Below are 13,688 nucleotides of genomic sequence, written 5' to 3' on the forward strand. Positions count from 1 at the left end.
CCGCCCTCCCCAGCCAAAGCTGGGCTCAGGGCGGCTAACAATAATCAAAATAATCCAACGATTCTAAAAACATTTCATTATAAAAAATTATTAAAATCAAATTTATGTTAATGGAAGCTTATAATATATATTGTTTTCTTGATCTGCATAAAGTCTCTATATAATTATACAAGGGTCCATTATAACATACCTAATAAAATGTGTGGATTTACATTTCCCTGTACTTTATGACACCAGTACATTTTAAATGCACTGTTTTTCAATAAAATTATCATAAGATTGAACGTAAGCTTTCATTTGACTAATTTGACCCAGAAAAGTCCTACCAGATGTTGCCCTCTGACCAATGGCCTGAACCTGGTACCCTCCAGATACCATTGGACCACAGCTCCCATTACCCCGGACCATCAGCTATGCTGGCTGGAACTGATCGATACTAGCAGCAATGGCTTCATTCTACCCACAGTGTTGGAGTTAGTATGCCTCCGAATCAGTGGCATGTGTTGAAATTTTTCGCAGGGGAACGGTTAGGGCCAGAGGCACCTGTTTGTGAGGGCAACATCACATGTGTGAGCATTGAGCCTCTCTCCCTAAGCTGAGCAGAAGCTTCCTTGGCTTTGGGAAGGAGGCACCAGGCTTTAATACTTTAATACTCTGATTTTCCAGGAACGTGTAGGGGACGTTCCCCTAGCCTTGTCCCCCTAGACCACTGACCGCACAGCACTGCTTCCCACAAGCACCTAGTTTGCCAGGATACTGGACTCGTGAGCCATTGGCCTGATCCAGAAGGGCTCGTCTTCTGTAAACCAAGGATGATGTTCAAACAATGAGGGAGCCTGTATGACACAGGACCAAAATGGCATTTACTGTATTTTTCACTCTGTAAGACACACTTTTCCCCTCCTAAAAAGTAAGAGGAAATGTGTGTGCGTCTTATGGAGCGAATGCAGGTGCTCCCTTTAAAGAGCCGTAAACATGCTCCGCACGCTCTTTAAAGGGAGCGCGGTTCTTGGGGGAGCCTTCCTCCCGCTGCCCGGGAGGACATAAGCCAGGACAGCAAAAGGGATCTCTGTGCAGCAATCCCTCTTGCTGTCCTGGCTTTGCTGCATGAAGCATCTTGAGGGCAGCGGGAGCCTTCATCCCACTGCCCTGAAGAGGCTTCGCTCAGCTATCCCAGAAGCCAGAACAGCAAGAGGCTATCCCAGAAGCCAGATCCCTCTTGCTGTTCTGGCTTCTGTGATTCAGATTTTTTTTTCTTTCTTGTTTTCCTCCTCCAAAAACTAGGTGCATCTTAGTCTGGTGCATCTTATAGAGCTAAAAATACGGTAATTCCGAGGATACCAGATTTAAACGGACAGCATGGAAAAGAACTAATTAGTTGAAATGGACTTTCAACCAGTGCTTTGTCTTCTAATATATTTTTCATCCTCTGTTGTTTCAGTGTAGTATTTTTTAAAAATATATACATTAAGAGTTCAATACAGTACCATTTTCATATTTTGGGTCTCGTTTGTGCACTCTTACATAAACCAGAACATATGGTGGGCACCAGTTTGGGGGAGGCTGCATCATGCAGTCCAAACAGATGGGTTCCATGTCTGTGAAACCGTTGCAACGAAGGGATGCCAACTTTCAGAGCCTGACCACCCAAGAAGGAGCTGGATTGTTCCAGCCTCTGCATAACCCCCGTGGCCCAAAGAATACAAAAATGATAAGAGGTTGCTCAGAATTAAAACGGATACTAAATGCCTCATTTGTTCTATTGTTTCAGATGGCAAACTCTATTCTGCAACGGTTGCAGATTTTCTGGCAAGTGATGCGGTAATTTACCGAAGCATGGGGGACGGGTCGGCATTGAGAACAATAAAATATGACTCCAAGTGGATTAAAGGTACTTATAGTGAAATACTAATAATTGCAGCTTGTAATGTCTTTGTAGGCCCCTAGCTGGAGATTGTGTGCATTGTGGAGTGGTGATATTCTCCATTTCGTTTAACCCAATTATTACAAAGCAATCACTCTTTTTGCTGATGACTAGACTTTCTCAGTGTTCAAAGCTTTAGCTCACTCTTGGAGGTATACTCGTAAGAGTATACTGGTTTGATTCCCCCCCCCCCCGATTTGTTTGGACCTAACCATTGTTTATGGTTACGTGCACAAGTCTTGGGACCATGCTTCTCGTTCCCTCCCTCTTCTGACACAGCCATGGGGAGATCAGAAGCTTTCACTGCAGATTTCAATCACTGAATTCAAGCACTGCATCCGAACCACCTATACCATGGTTAATAATAACTTCAATGGGTTGAAGCGCAAACTTTGCTTTGTAAACTATGGTTTGAAGTTGTCTTGCTTCAAACAAACCATCGCTAAAACTAAACACAGTTTATGCAGGTTCAAACATAGCATTTAACTGAAGTGAATCTAAAATAGGCATAGTGGCAAATTCTCTAATCTGTGTCCCAGTACGCAGTCTGGGAATAACTTATTTAGCCCCTTAAGACTCCAATCACAGGGGAAAGTACCACTGATTTCAGTGGGCCTTACTTCTGAGTAGCCATGTATAAGATTGCTCTGCATTAGTTATATCAAAAATTGATATAATTCTACATACAGTTGTGCATAAAATTAAAATTGCATTTTTTTCTTCTGTAAGTTCTTTTAAATGAAAGAGCTACAACCACCCACGTCCCGATACGTGGCATGAAGGATCTGATATTATATATAACCAGCTGCAGTTTGTGGGTGTGTGAAAAAGAATCGGGGCAAGCTCCATGGCTGTGAGCATATATTCTCCTTTCAGTGGAGCACAACCCGAAGCCCACTTCTTCTTTTTGTCTTCATCCAAAAAAAGATCTGGCCCAGGAATGAAACCCTTTCCCACCCACCCCCCACCCCCCAATCCGCAATAAGTTAATGAATGAAGCTGTAGTAACAAAAGGCCGGAGCTGCAATACAATTCCTCGGAGGCCTTTTTACAGTCCATTAGCCGACATTAAAGTCTGCACATTCATTGAAGCTCAACTCCATCTGTACTTGGATGTCCTAAAGTGCCTTGAATAGTGGATTTCACTTTGTAACTACAGGATACACTTTGGCATCCGTACGCACCAGATCTGCATAGCAGCTGCAACAGCAGCCTGTTTGTAGCACTAATGAAGACTGTAATGCCTGTAACCTTAAGAGAGCTTTCTAGTGAGTTGCTGCAAAAGAGCATCTCACGAGAGGCACATGGAACGGGCTGGACCCATTGATTCCTCCCATAATATACCCTACCTTTCCTCCAAGGAACTCTAGGGTTTCCCAGTCAAATAAGCCAAAAGGTAGTGACTGGCCTAAGATCACAGATTTTAACTGTTTTGATGTGTTTGATGTGCTTCATGGCTGAACTGGGACTTGGATATGGGCAGCCCAGTTCTTGGTCCAAGACTCTAACCACGGTATCATACGCTCGATCTGATAGGTTTGTCTGTCTTTGGGGCATATGCAGACATTCTTTACTCTGAAGGAAATGCACCCCCTCCCCCTTCATTGCAAAAAGGAAGTAGTAGCTGATCTAGTATGTGCCAGGTTTATTTGAATGCTGTTTTCCTTCCTCTGCAGTAGCATAAATGTTGGCAGAGCCAATACTGCAGGGACGGGGGACTTTGGTATTCCAGATGTTCCTGGACCGCAGTTCCCATCATCCCTGACCGTTGGGCAATGTTGGTTGGAGCTGATGGGAATTGGGTGATTGGGAGAAGCCATGGGTTCCTCATCTCTGCAATACTGCCTTTCATTCTTTGGCACCTCCAATTATAAAGGACTTTGGGTACCAAGCTCTGGGAGAAGTCCCTGCCTAAGAATTCTGGAGAGCTGGTGCCAGTTACAGCTGGCCATCATTGGGCTAGATGAACCAATGGTCTAACTCCAACATAGAAAACTACTCCAGTTCAGACCATTGGTCCATCTAATTCAGAGTTGTCTACACCAGGCATAGCTAGTGTGGTGCCTTACAAATATTTTTGGACTACAGCTAATATCATCCCATGTTGGCTGGGGCTGATGGGATTTGGAGTCCAACAACATCTGGAAGGCACAATGTTTGCTACTCCTGATCTGCATTGCCAGCAACTTTCCTGGTGTACAGAGAAGGTTCATTTCCAGTCCTCCGTGGAGGTGCCTGGGATTGACCCTGTGACCTTTTACATGCAAAGGATGTGTTCCAGTGCCGCTGAGCTCCATTCCTTCCCCTTAAACATGGTAGGAGACAATTTTATGCATTCCTTTTCCATTGAGATCCTATGGTGGTGATTTGTTTCTGACAGAATAACTCTGAACTTCTGTGATCTGCCAGCAGCTTTTGGAAGAGCTTCCTTTTTAAAAAATGATGGTCTCTTATTCTTACATGGGGTCTTCTAATGCTTTCCAGAGCCACACCTGCACAGTGTCAGTAATGCTTCATCGTTTGCCTATAATTCACTGTTGTGATGTTGTGCTAGACAGGGGTCGGCAAGGTTTATCTTGCCTGGGCCAGATCGGTCCCACGGAGATCCCTCTGTGGGTTGGATCGCATGTGCGTGCCCGCGATTTCTGGTGTCTGCGTGTGTGCAAACACAATTTTCGGTGCTGCGGTTTAGCGCAGCGCTCGAACAGGCAGCTCGGTCCGGGGGCGGCTAATGGGCCAGTCAAACAACCTCCACGTGCCACTTCTGGCCCATGGGCCTTAGGTTGCTGAACCCTGTGCTAGCACAATGGCCATTACAAAGTTTCCAACCAACTTTCACTCAGAGTGGACTCATTGAAATGAATGGACCTAAGTTAGTCATGCCATTGGGTCTACTCTGAGTAATACTTGGTTGGCTGCAACCCCATGCTTCTTTCTCATGCCATATTGGGCTGTTATCCCAGATGTAGCAAGGTGCCTCCTTTTTTTACCAAGCAAAATCCTCACAACATAGATCTCCTCTTCCTTGAATCTTGCAGAGCCCCATTTCCTTCATGCCATTGAATACGGGAACTTTGTGTATTTCTTCTTTCGAGAGATTGCCGTGGAACATAATAACTTAGGCAAGGTAAGAGTAAATACAGCTGTTTGTTATTATAAGCCACAAAGTCTCAGGGTGATTTGTAGTGGGCTGAAAATATGCTTGCTATGGAATGGCTCGCAGTCGTTTCTGTTCAACGACTGGTTTTGAAAATAGTAAGCTGGCACTTCTCATACTTCTAATTGCTGAAGGAGGTGGTGGAATTTGTGTTCTCCACCCCCCAACCCAACCCAACCCCCAGTCTCACAGCTTTGTTCTCTAGAGCTGGACTTCATCTGTAAAGAGGTTCACCCTGTCAGTGAAAATCCAAATTGGCCTCCTCCCTACCCAAATACTTGGAACACAATCGCTTGGAAAATTAACCTGCGAATCAAATGAACCTCCTGCTCTTATTTTAGTGCTGCAACTTGAGGTACACAGATGTAGACAAGACCAGGATTTATAATTGGTTGTCCCTATAAACTGGTCGGCAACTAGATTTGCTGGAGGACTAATTTGACGTGGCAGGGCAAATCTCAAAAAGACCTGGGGCTCATCTACACCCCGTTTCTGAGCTGGGCAATTGGAGAGATGGGTAGTATGGGGCTAGGTTTGACCCAAGGTTTTCATAGTTGCTGAGCCTTAATCAAAACATGGGGACGCGGGTGGCGCTGTGGGTAAATCCTGAGCGCCTAGGGCTTGCCGATCGCATGGTCGGCGGTTCAAATCCCCGCGGCAGGGTGAGCTCCCGTCTGCGGTCCCAGCTCCTGCCCACCTAGCAGTTCGAAAGCACCCCTAAAGTGCAAGTAGATAAATAGGTACCGCTTTCTAGCGGGAAGGTAAATGGCGTTTCCGTGTGCTGCGCTGGTGCCGGCTCGCCAGAGCAGCTTCGTCACGCTGGCCACGTGACCCGGAAGTGTCTCTGGACAGCGCTGGCCCCCGGCCTCTTAAGTGAGATGGGCGCACAACCCTAGAGTCGGACACGACTGGCCCGTACGGGCAGGGTACCTTTAATCAAAACATGGCTTCCTTTTTCTGTGGTGGGAATGAGAAATCATAGATCTGGTGGCATCTGTCTCTGGCCCTCAAAACTCTGAAGCCCACTCCTTCCCACACAACACCTTCATGCCTTCCATGAGTGTTTTCACCTCGCTGGAATGTAACCTTGAACTCTGATAATTCCTCTTGTTTGCCAGGATGGAGGGTAGAAAATGTGTGTAGAAACTAGCCTGTTGTACAATGGTTAAGAAAAGCAGGGTGGGGAAAGTCTGGAGAAGCTTGCATGGCAAGTATTATATAAATATTGAAAGTAAACCTCCAGGTTGGACAACAGGCATGCATTATACATTGGGCTGCCTTTAGAGACCATTTGGAAACCGCAGCTGGTGCAGAATTCAACAGCCAAATTGCTGACCAGAGCAGGGCAGTCTGAACATATAATGCCAGCTCTGGCACAACCGCCTATCAATTTTTTTTTCCAGGTTTTGACCAACAAAGACTTGTGCAGCTCAAGACCCCATTACCTCAAGGTCCACCTGTCCCCACATGAACTGACCTGGGCTTTGCAATCATCATCTGAGGCCCTTCTTCATGTGTCCCTTCCATAGGAGGTTCTGGGGGGGGGGGGCAGCAACACGAGCCTTTTCAGTGGTTGCCTCTCCCCGCCACACACACTTCTGCAATGCCCTCTCCAGGGAGGCACGTCTAGTGCCATCTTTATCCATTTTTAGATGCCAGGCAAATGCTTTTCTCTTTAGCTGGGCTTTTGGACCTTAATTTGATGGGTGGCATTGTGGTCCGTTGCCTAAGTCCTGCCTTTTATTTGTATAATTGTGTGTTCTTACATGGATGTTCTTGATTCCCCCCACCCTGTTATTTTTATTTGATTTTACAAATATGAATTTACAACCATACCAAATAGACATCCATGTAAAGAGATCACTCTGAATCTCGGGACTCCCAACCCCCATCCCCTCTATGGGTCCTATTGTCAACATTTTCATCTTGATTCATTTTAAAATAAGTTGCTTTGGGTCAGTTGGTGAGAAAAGCGACTAACAAAAATAATGGATAAATAATAAATACATTGGGGAAAATTCCCCACCACTGCCCAGTGGAGTTGGCATAGGAAACCTACAAGCAGTTGCTTTCCTTTTACCAAAGTTGCTGTTATAACAGTGGTTTTCCAGACGGATTAGTTGCCAGCCTGACTTTCCTCCTTTCCTATTGTACCCCACGCAAGGCTGTGTACTCCCGTGTAGCTCGCATATGCAAAAACGACATGGGTGGCTCTCAGAGGGTGCTCGAGAAGCACTGGACGTCATTCCTAAAAGCCCGTCTCAACTGTTCCGTCCCCGGGGATTCGTTTTTCTACTTTGACGTGCTCCAGTCGATCACAGACATAATAGAAATCAACGGAGCCCCTACTGTTGTTGGCGTATTCACTACGCAGCTTAACAGGTAAGAGATGAGCGACCCGGCGTCAAAAAGAGAGGGAGGTTCTCTGGTTCACTGCCGACGCTTAATCCGTCGCTGCTTTGTCGCCTGGCTTCCCTGCAACTTCTTCTGCTGTGTGTCTTTTACAGCATCCCCGGCTCAGCGGTGTGTGCCTTTAGCATGGAGGACATTGAGAAAGTCTTCAAAGGAAGATTTAAGGAACAAAAGACTCCAGACTCTGTTTGGACAGCTGTACCTGAAGACAAAGTACCAAGGCCAAGGTAAAGGAAATAAAAGGATGATAATCTGTTATCAGAATGTTGTTGTCATGGCCCCATCTGTACAGCTGCTTTGGAATCAGTGAAGAACATGTTGGCCCATCCATGTGCCTCTGGCTGGGAATTGTGAGCTGCTTTGAGCTCAAATTGGTTGATGGAAAAACAGCATACAAATAACAGATCAAATCAGTGTTTATGTTTAATTTCAAACTGCAGCTTGCGCATGGCAAGGGGGCAAGGCCTCTGTCTTGCATGCAGAAGTACCTAGGTTCAATCACTGAAATGTCCAGTTAGGACTGGAAGGGACCCTTGCCTGAAACCTTGGGAAACAGCAGCCAGTTAGGGTGGACAGTGCTGAGATAGATGACCCAATGGTCTGACTTGGGGTAAGACAGCTTCTTGTGTTCTTATATTCCGATGACAAATGGCTCAACTAAAGAATTTGTTTGCCCGCCATGTTCCTCCTGGAAAACCCGTAGTTTAGTGCTGAATCAGAACAAAGAGCAACCGGGTTTTCTGATAGCAGATTGCCATTTATTCTGATTTAGTGCAAAAGAGCAGGTTTTCTGGGGGCAAAGGCAAAACAGCTGAAACCCAAGCTTAGAAATCAGGAAATGGCTCAATATATATAAAAGGCAAGCACTGAGACGCGTGTGGAAAGTGAGACATGCACTAATTAAAGTACAAATACAGAGATTTTTGAAAGACTTGTTGGAGTAGGAAGTTCTTCAGTAGGCAATGAGAAGATAATAGAGATTGCACCTGTCTGATATTTAATGGAAGAACATTTCCCCCACCTGTCCAGATATTGAGAATGAGCCAGGAGTGGGGAATCAAAGGCTTGGAACCTCAGCATGCTACAAATAAACCTTCCTAAAAATGTGCAAAACCCCCAAATATAGACAAATTCAGATGACTCCCTCATCATGAACATGGAGTAACAAAGCAATTGGCCAGCCTTGTGCTGAGCGATTGTCCCAAATGGTCCCAAAGTAGCAGTTTTCGTTTGGACTCCAAATTCATTTTGCCTTGGCTGTTCGCGCTGCTCCTTCAGAATTCTGCCCCTTCCCTTCACTTTAAAAAAAAAAAATGGGAAAAAAATGTTGCTTTCCTTTCAGACCTGGGTGCTGTGCAAAACACGGCCTAGCAGAGGCTTACAAAACCTCCATTGATTTCCCAGATGAAACCCTCTCTTTCATCAAATCCCACCCTTTGATGGATTCCGCTGTTCCCTCCGTCATTGAGGAGCCTTGGTTTACAAAGACAAGGGTCAGGTAAGGAAGGAGGCCTTGTTGCGACACGAGGCTCAGCCGCTGCACATCTGAAACATAATACTATGCCAGCCACACCGGGCAGGACTTTGGGGAGATCAGGTTTTCCTACAAGGGACTGATTAAGGCCTCATCTGCACTATACATTTAAAGCAGTGCCATGCCACAGTCATGGCTTCCTCAAAGAATCCCAGGAACTATAGTTTGTTAAGGCTGCTGACAGTTGTTAGGATACCCCCTGTCCCCCTTACAGTGCTGCTGTTTTCACAGTGGTTTAACAGTCAGTTCCTCTTCCCAGGGAACTCTGCAATTTGTAGATCTGTTGTTGAGGGTTTCCATGTGCCCTCTTATTTTTCCAGGACACATCCTCTTTTTCACGGGTAGAATCATCACAGCGATCCATAGTTAAAAGTAAGGTAAAGGTAAAGGGACCCCTGACCATTAGGTCCAGTTGTGACCGACTCTGGGGTTGCGGCGCTCATCTCGCTTTATTGGCCGAGGGAGCCGGAGTACAGCTTCCGGGTCATGTGGCCAGCATGACTAAGCCACTTCTGGCGAACCAGAGCAGCGCACGGAAACACAGTTTACCTTCCCGCTGGAGCGATACCTATTTATCTACTTGCACTTTGACGTGCTTTCGAACTGCTATGTTGGCAGGAGCAGGGACCAAGCAACGGGAGCTCACCTCGTCGCGGGGATTTGAACCGCCGACCTTCTGATCGGCAAGTCCTAGGCTCTGCGGTTTAACCCACAGCACCACCCGCGTCCCTTATAGTTAAAAGTAGAAGTCTTCAAATGTGTCCTCTTTTTTGCTCTTCAAAATATGGCAACCCTACATCATGTTCCAGCCATTTTTGCCTCTGTCCCCGCCACTGGTATGTGCCGCCTGCAAAAGCTTGCCCCAAAGGGGGAAGCTCTTCTCCTCTGATTTAAACAAGCAAATAACTACACACTTCTTTGGATCTAACCAGAGATTGTGCAGTATGGGAGAGCTGGTTCTCACAAAGAGCAGGACTATGTGTGATAGCAACCCATGGCTGGCCATGCACAGGGCAGAGTGTACATGTCTGGCATAATGTTGTGCTCTGCTTTCCTGTCCCTGCGGCCAATGATGTGAAGCCCGGGGTTGCGGTGGGAGGGCAGGGAGATGCAAAATGCAATGTTGTCAGACATGGGATCTTTATCTTATTTACTGTTTCTTCTATATGGCTTTGTATTTCCAAACAAAAATCTCAATGTGTTTTGCAACCCAGCTCCAGCATCTGACATAAAATTGCAAAATACAAAAAACAAACAAAAAAACCCACCCTTACAAATGAAGGTCAAATAATGGAGAATAGACATTTAAGATGGCATGATTAACAGGAAAACAAAATAAGCATTGTTACAGAATTGGCTTTGTTAGATTTTCTATACAAAAATGCCATAAAATTACATCAGAGAGCATCATTAGCAACTGAACAAAATAAGAGGCAGCTCTGCCCCTCCACCCCAGTAACCTCTCCCAAGTACATTCTTGAAAATGTTCCACATGCAAACCTCACTCTTAAGCATTCCCAGCAACCATGCAGATAACACAGCCAATCCCCAGCCAAATATTTGTTGCAAAGCAAACATCTGGTCTAGAAAAAAATGCCTGGCAACATTAAGCGTGATTTACACTCGGCTCTTCACCCACCTCCATCTAGGATGGTACAACATGCTATAAACAGCAACATAGCTTATCTTTCCTCCAAGGAGCTCAAGGTTCTCCCCCTCTTCATTTCATCCTCACAACCCTATGATGGAAGTTAGGTTGATTGACAGTGACTGGCCCAAGGTCTCCTAGTGAGCTTGCACCATACTGGCTCAAATTGCCCTGCAGAGTTTCTGAGTGAATCATCCCAACTGCAACCCATTGGCTTTGGTGGAGAAAGGAAACACAGCGCAACCCTAGATATACTACTCAGAGGCAAGTTCCACTGAGTTCAAGGATTGCCACATCAGCAGAGCACTTATTCTAGTCCCAGTTGAACGGGTATCAGGTTTCTTGTCATTGACACACTAGCAAATTGGCCACCAAGCTGTGGGGGATGTCTATGGAAGCATGAGCTAGCATGAGTGGGATTTGATGACAGTTGCCAAAACCATAAATGGTTCTCCAAAACCACTTTGGAGAATGAGTCCGAGTCTTTGACTGTCACTCAGTTGTGTTTCCAGACAGTGACTATTCCGGTTGTTACTCAACAGTTCACAACACTTGGCCTGTTAAACATAGCTTTCCTTCCCTCTCATTCCTTAGTGCAAGGATGGGAAAACCTTTGCCCCTCCAGATGTCTCAGGACTGCAACTCCCTACATTCCCGGCCATAGGGCCATTGGGAGCTAAAAGCATCCCCCAAAGTGTTGATCGAAAACAGCATAAATAGATAAGAGATGATTGTATAATTCAGTGTTGTTAGCTTGTGCTACGAAGGGACAGATGCCTCCCCAAACCAGGCAAAAGCAGTGGTACTTCCGTATTCAGGACCTAGGAGGAACAAATCTTTGGGGTCTTTAATGTGGAGGAATTATTATACAGGAGATCTTGGTCTTGACAGGTATCGGTTGACAGCGATCGCAGTGGACCACTCTGCTGGCCCGTATCAAAACTACACAGTCATCTTCGTTGGCTCTGAAGCTGGAATGGTACTTAAAATCTTGGCAAAGACCAAACCTTCTTCTTTGAATGACAGCGTGTTACTGGAAGAGATTGATGCATACAATCATGCAAAGTAGGTATACTTTTACAAGAACTGCTCGGTGACATTGTACAGCGTCTGTCTCGTTTGAGTCACTTGCTGCTTTGCCACCTGATTTAAATGTGTTTCCCACCTCACCTCCTTGTCTGATGCTTTCCCAGCGCTTAGGGGAATGTTTATTTGAGCAACATCTGAAAATATTTGTGTGCTTGCCTTGCATTCTAATTCCGTGTGCATACTGCTCTTAAGTCAGAAAAAACTGCCCTATTCCTCAGTGTAGGAGCAGTCCCTTGTTTGCTGACGAACACACCCAAAACACATTGGTTGATACGTACTAGAATAAAAGAAAGAGTACGGGGTCCATCAGAACATTCAATCAGAAAACAATTGAGGGACAGTTTCCCTGTGGAAATTGTAGCGTTTGTCCAAATTGCAGTTGGTAATCATTCCAAGGGATAGCAAGGGATATCAGAGCAAAGGTTTGTATATGGATCAAAGCCTTTTTTACTGGGCCTCTTATGGAGGAAGGGTGGGATATAAACATGGTACTGATGATAATAATGTATGTATGTAATACAAAATAAGTGATCTATATAGTGGCAAAGGACCTACCAGGCACCACCTTGCCAACGGCTTCCTCCAGCCTGTATTAATTTGGGAATCTGTTCTAGCATCATAAATCAGCAGTTTGCCATATTTTCTCTCCCACCCTTAATTCTATCAAGATCTACCCATATGTCTTCCTAAAAGCTCTGAGGAAATTGGGCTTTTCTTATTCCTGGCATGCAGCTTTTTCATAGATGGATGTAACCCGCCTCCTAGTAAATTCAGAAGTGATAAACTGGATTAAAGTTTAGCCAAGTTCAAGGGAACCAGGCAGAAGGCCTTCTCAGTATTGGCACCCGCCCTGTGGAACGCCCTCCCACCAGATGTCAAAGAGAAAAATAACTACCAAAATAACTACCAAGGCAGCAACTATCTGAAGGCAGCCCTGTTTAGGGAAGCTTTTAATGTTTAATAGGTTATTGTATTTTAGTGTTTTGTTGGAAGCCACCCAGAGTGGCTGGGGAAGCCCAGGCAGATGGACGGAGTATAAATAATAAATTATTAAATTATTATTATTATTATTATTATTATTATTATTATTATTAATTATATAAGGTAAAGGTAAAGGTACCCCTGCCCGTACGGGCCAGTCTTGACAGACTCTGGGGTTGTGCGCCCATCTCACTCAAGAGGCCAGGGGCCAGCGCTGTCTGGAGACACTTCCGGGTCACGTGGCCAGCGTGACATCGCTGCTCTGGCGAGCCAGAGCCGCACACGGAAACGCCGTTTACCTTCCCGCTGGTAAGCGGTCCCTATTTATCTACTTGCACCCGGAGGTGCTTTCAAACTGCTAGGTTGGCAGGCGCTGGGACCGAGCAGCGGGAACGCATCCCGCCGCAGGGATTCGAACCGCCAACCTTTCGATCGGCAAGTCCTAGGCGCTGAGGCTTTAACCCACAGCGCCACCTGCGTCCTATTAATTATATAAAGGGGGTCAAAAGAAATAACAGCGTCCAAATTTCTTGTGTAATTGAACAGGTGTAATGGGGATGGTGAAGAGGACAAGAAGGTCCTCTCCCTGCAACTGGACAAAGAGCACCATGCCTTATTTGTTGCATTCTCCAGCTGCGTCATTAGAATTCCGCTCAGCCGCTGCGAGCGTCACGGGTCGTGCAAAAAGTAAGCCCTCTCTGTCCAAACATGTCTATACAATGGAGTGCACCAAGGTTAGGAGGCGGTAAAAAAGGTTAATTTCCTTTCGCTGCAGGTCTTGCATTGCGTCTCGAGATCCTTACTGTGGCTGGCTGAACCATGGGAGCTGTGGAAGAGTGAAATCAAGCATGTTGTAAGTAGCAGGATTTTTAATAAATAAATGGCAATGTGTTAGTCAACGCCAGCACCTTTAAATAGGTTTTAATATGCAGCATGGGTCAGG

At 45.7% G+C, this 13,688-nt stretch overlaps 1 protein-coding gene across 11 annotated transcripts in view; it reads left to right on the forward strand.

Annotated features, from left to right (window-relative positions):
- The window catches only part of SEMA6D (semaphorin 6D), a 421,542-nt gene that overhangs the window by 391,611 nt on the left and 16,243 nt on the right, over positions 1-13,688 (forward strand). For all 11 annotated transcript variants that reach the window (XM_081838792.1, XM_081838793.1, XM_081838795.1 and 8 more), the window contains 8 exons: positions 1,772-1,891; positions 4,963-5,051; positions 7,246-7,463; positions 7,589-7,720; positions 8,836-8,991; positions 11,567-11,740; positions 13,292-13,432; positions 13,521-13,598. In XM_081838792.1, coding sequence (XP_081694918.1) covers positions 1,772-1,891; positions 4,963-5,051; positions 7,246-7,463; positions 7,589-7,720; positions 8,836-8,991; positions 11,567-11,740; positions 13,292-13,432; positions 13,521-13,598 — 1,108 coding nt within the window. The remainder of the gene's footprint in view (positions 1-1,771; positions 1,892-4,962; positions 5,052-7,245; positions 7,464-7,588; positions 7,721-8,835; positions 8,992-11,566; positions 11,741-13,291; positions 13,433-13,520; positions 13,599-13,688) is intronic.

This window comes from Podarcis erhardii, assembly GCF_964252035.2.
Source record: "Podarcis erhardii genome assembly, chromosome: 14".
In the NCBI taxonomy this organism is placed as follows: Eukaryota; Metazoa; Chordata; class Lepidosauria; order Squamata; family Lacertidae; genus Podarcis; species Podarcis erhardii.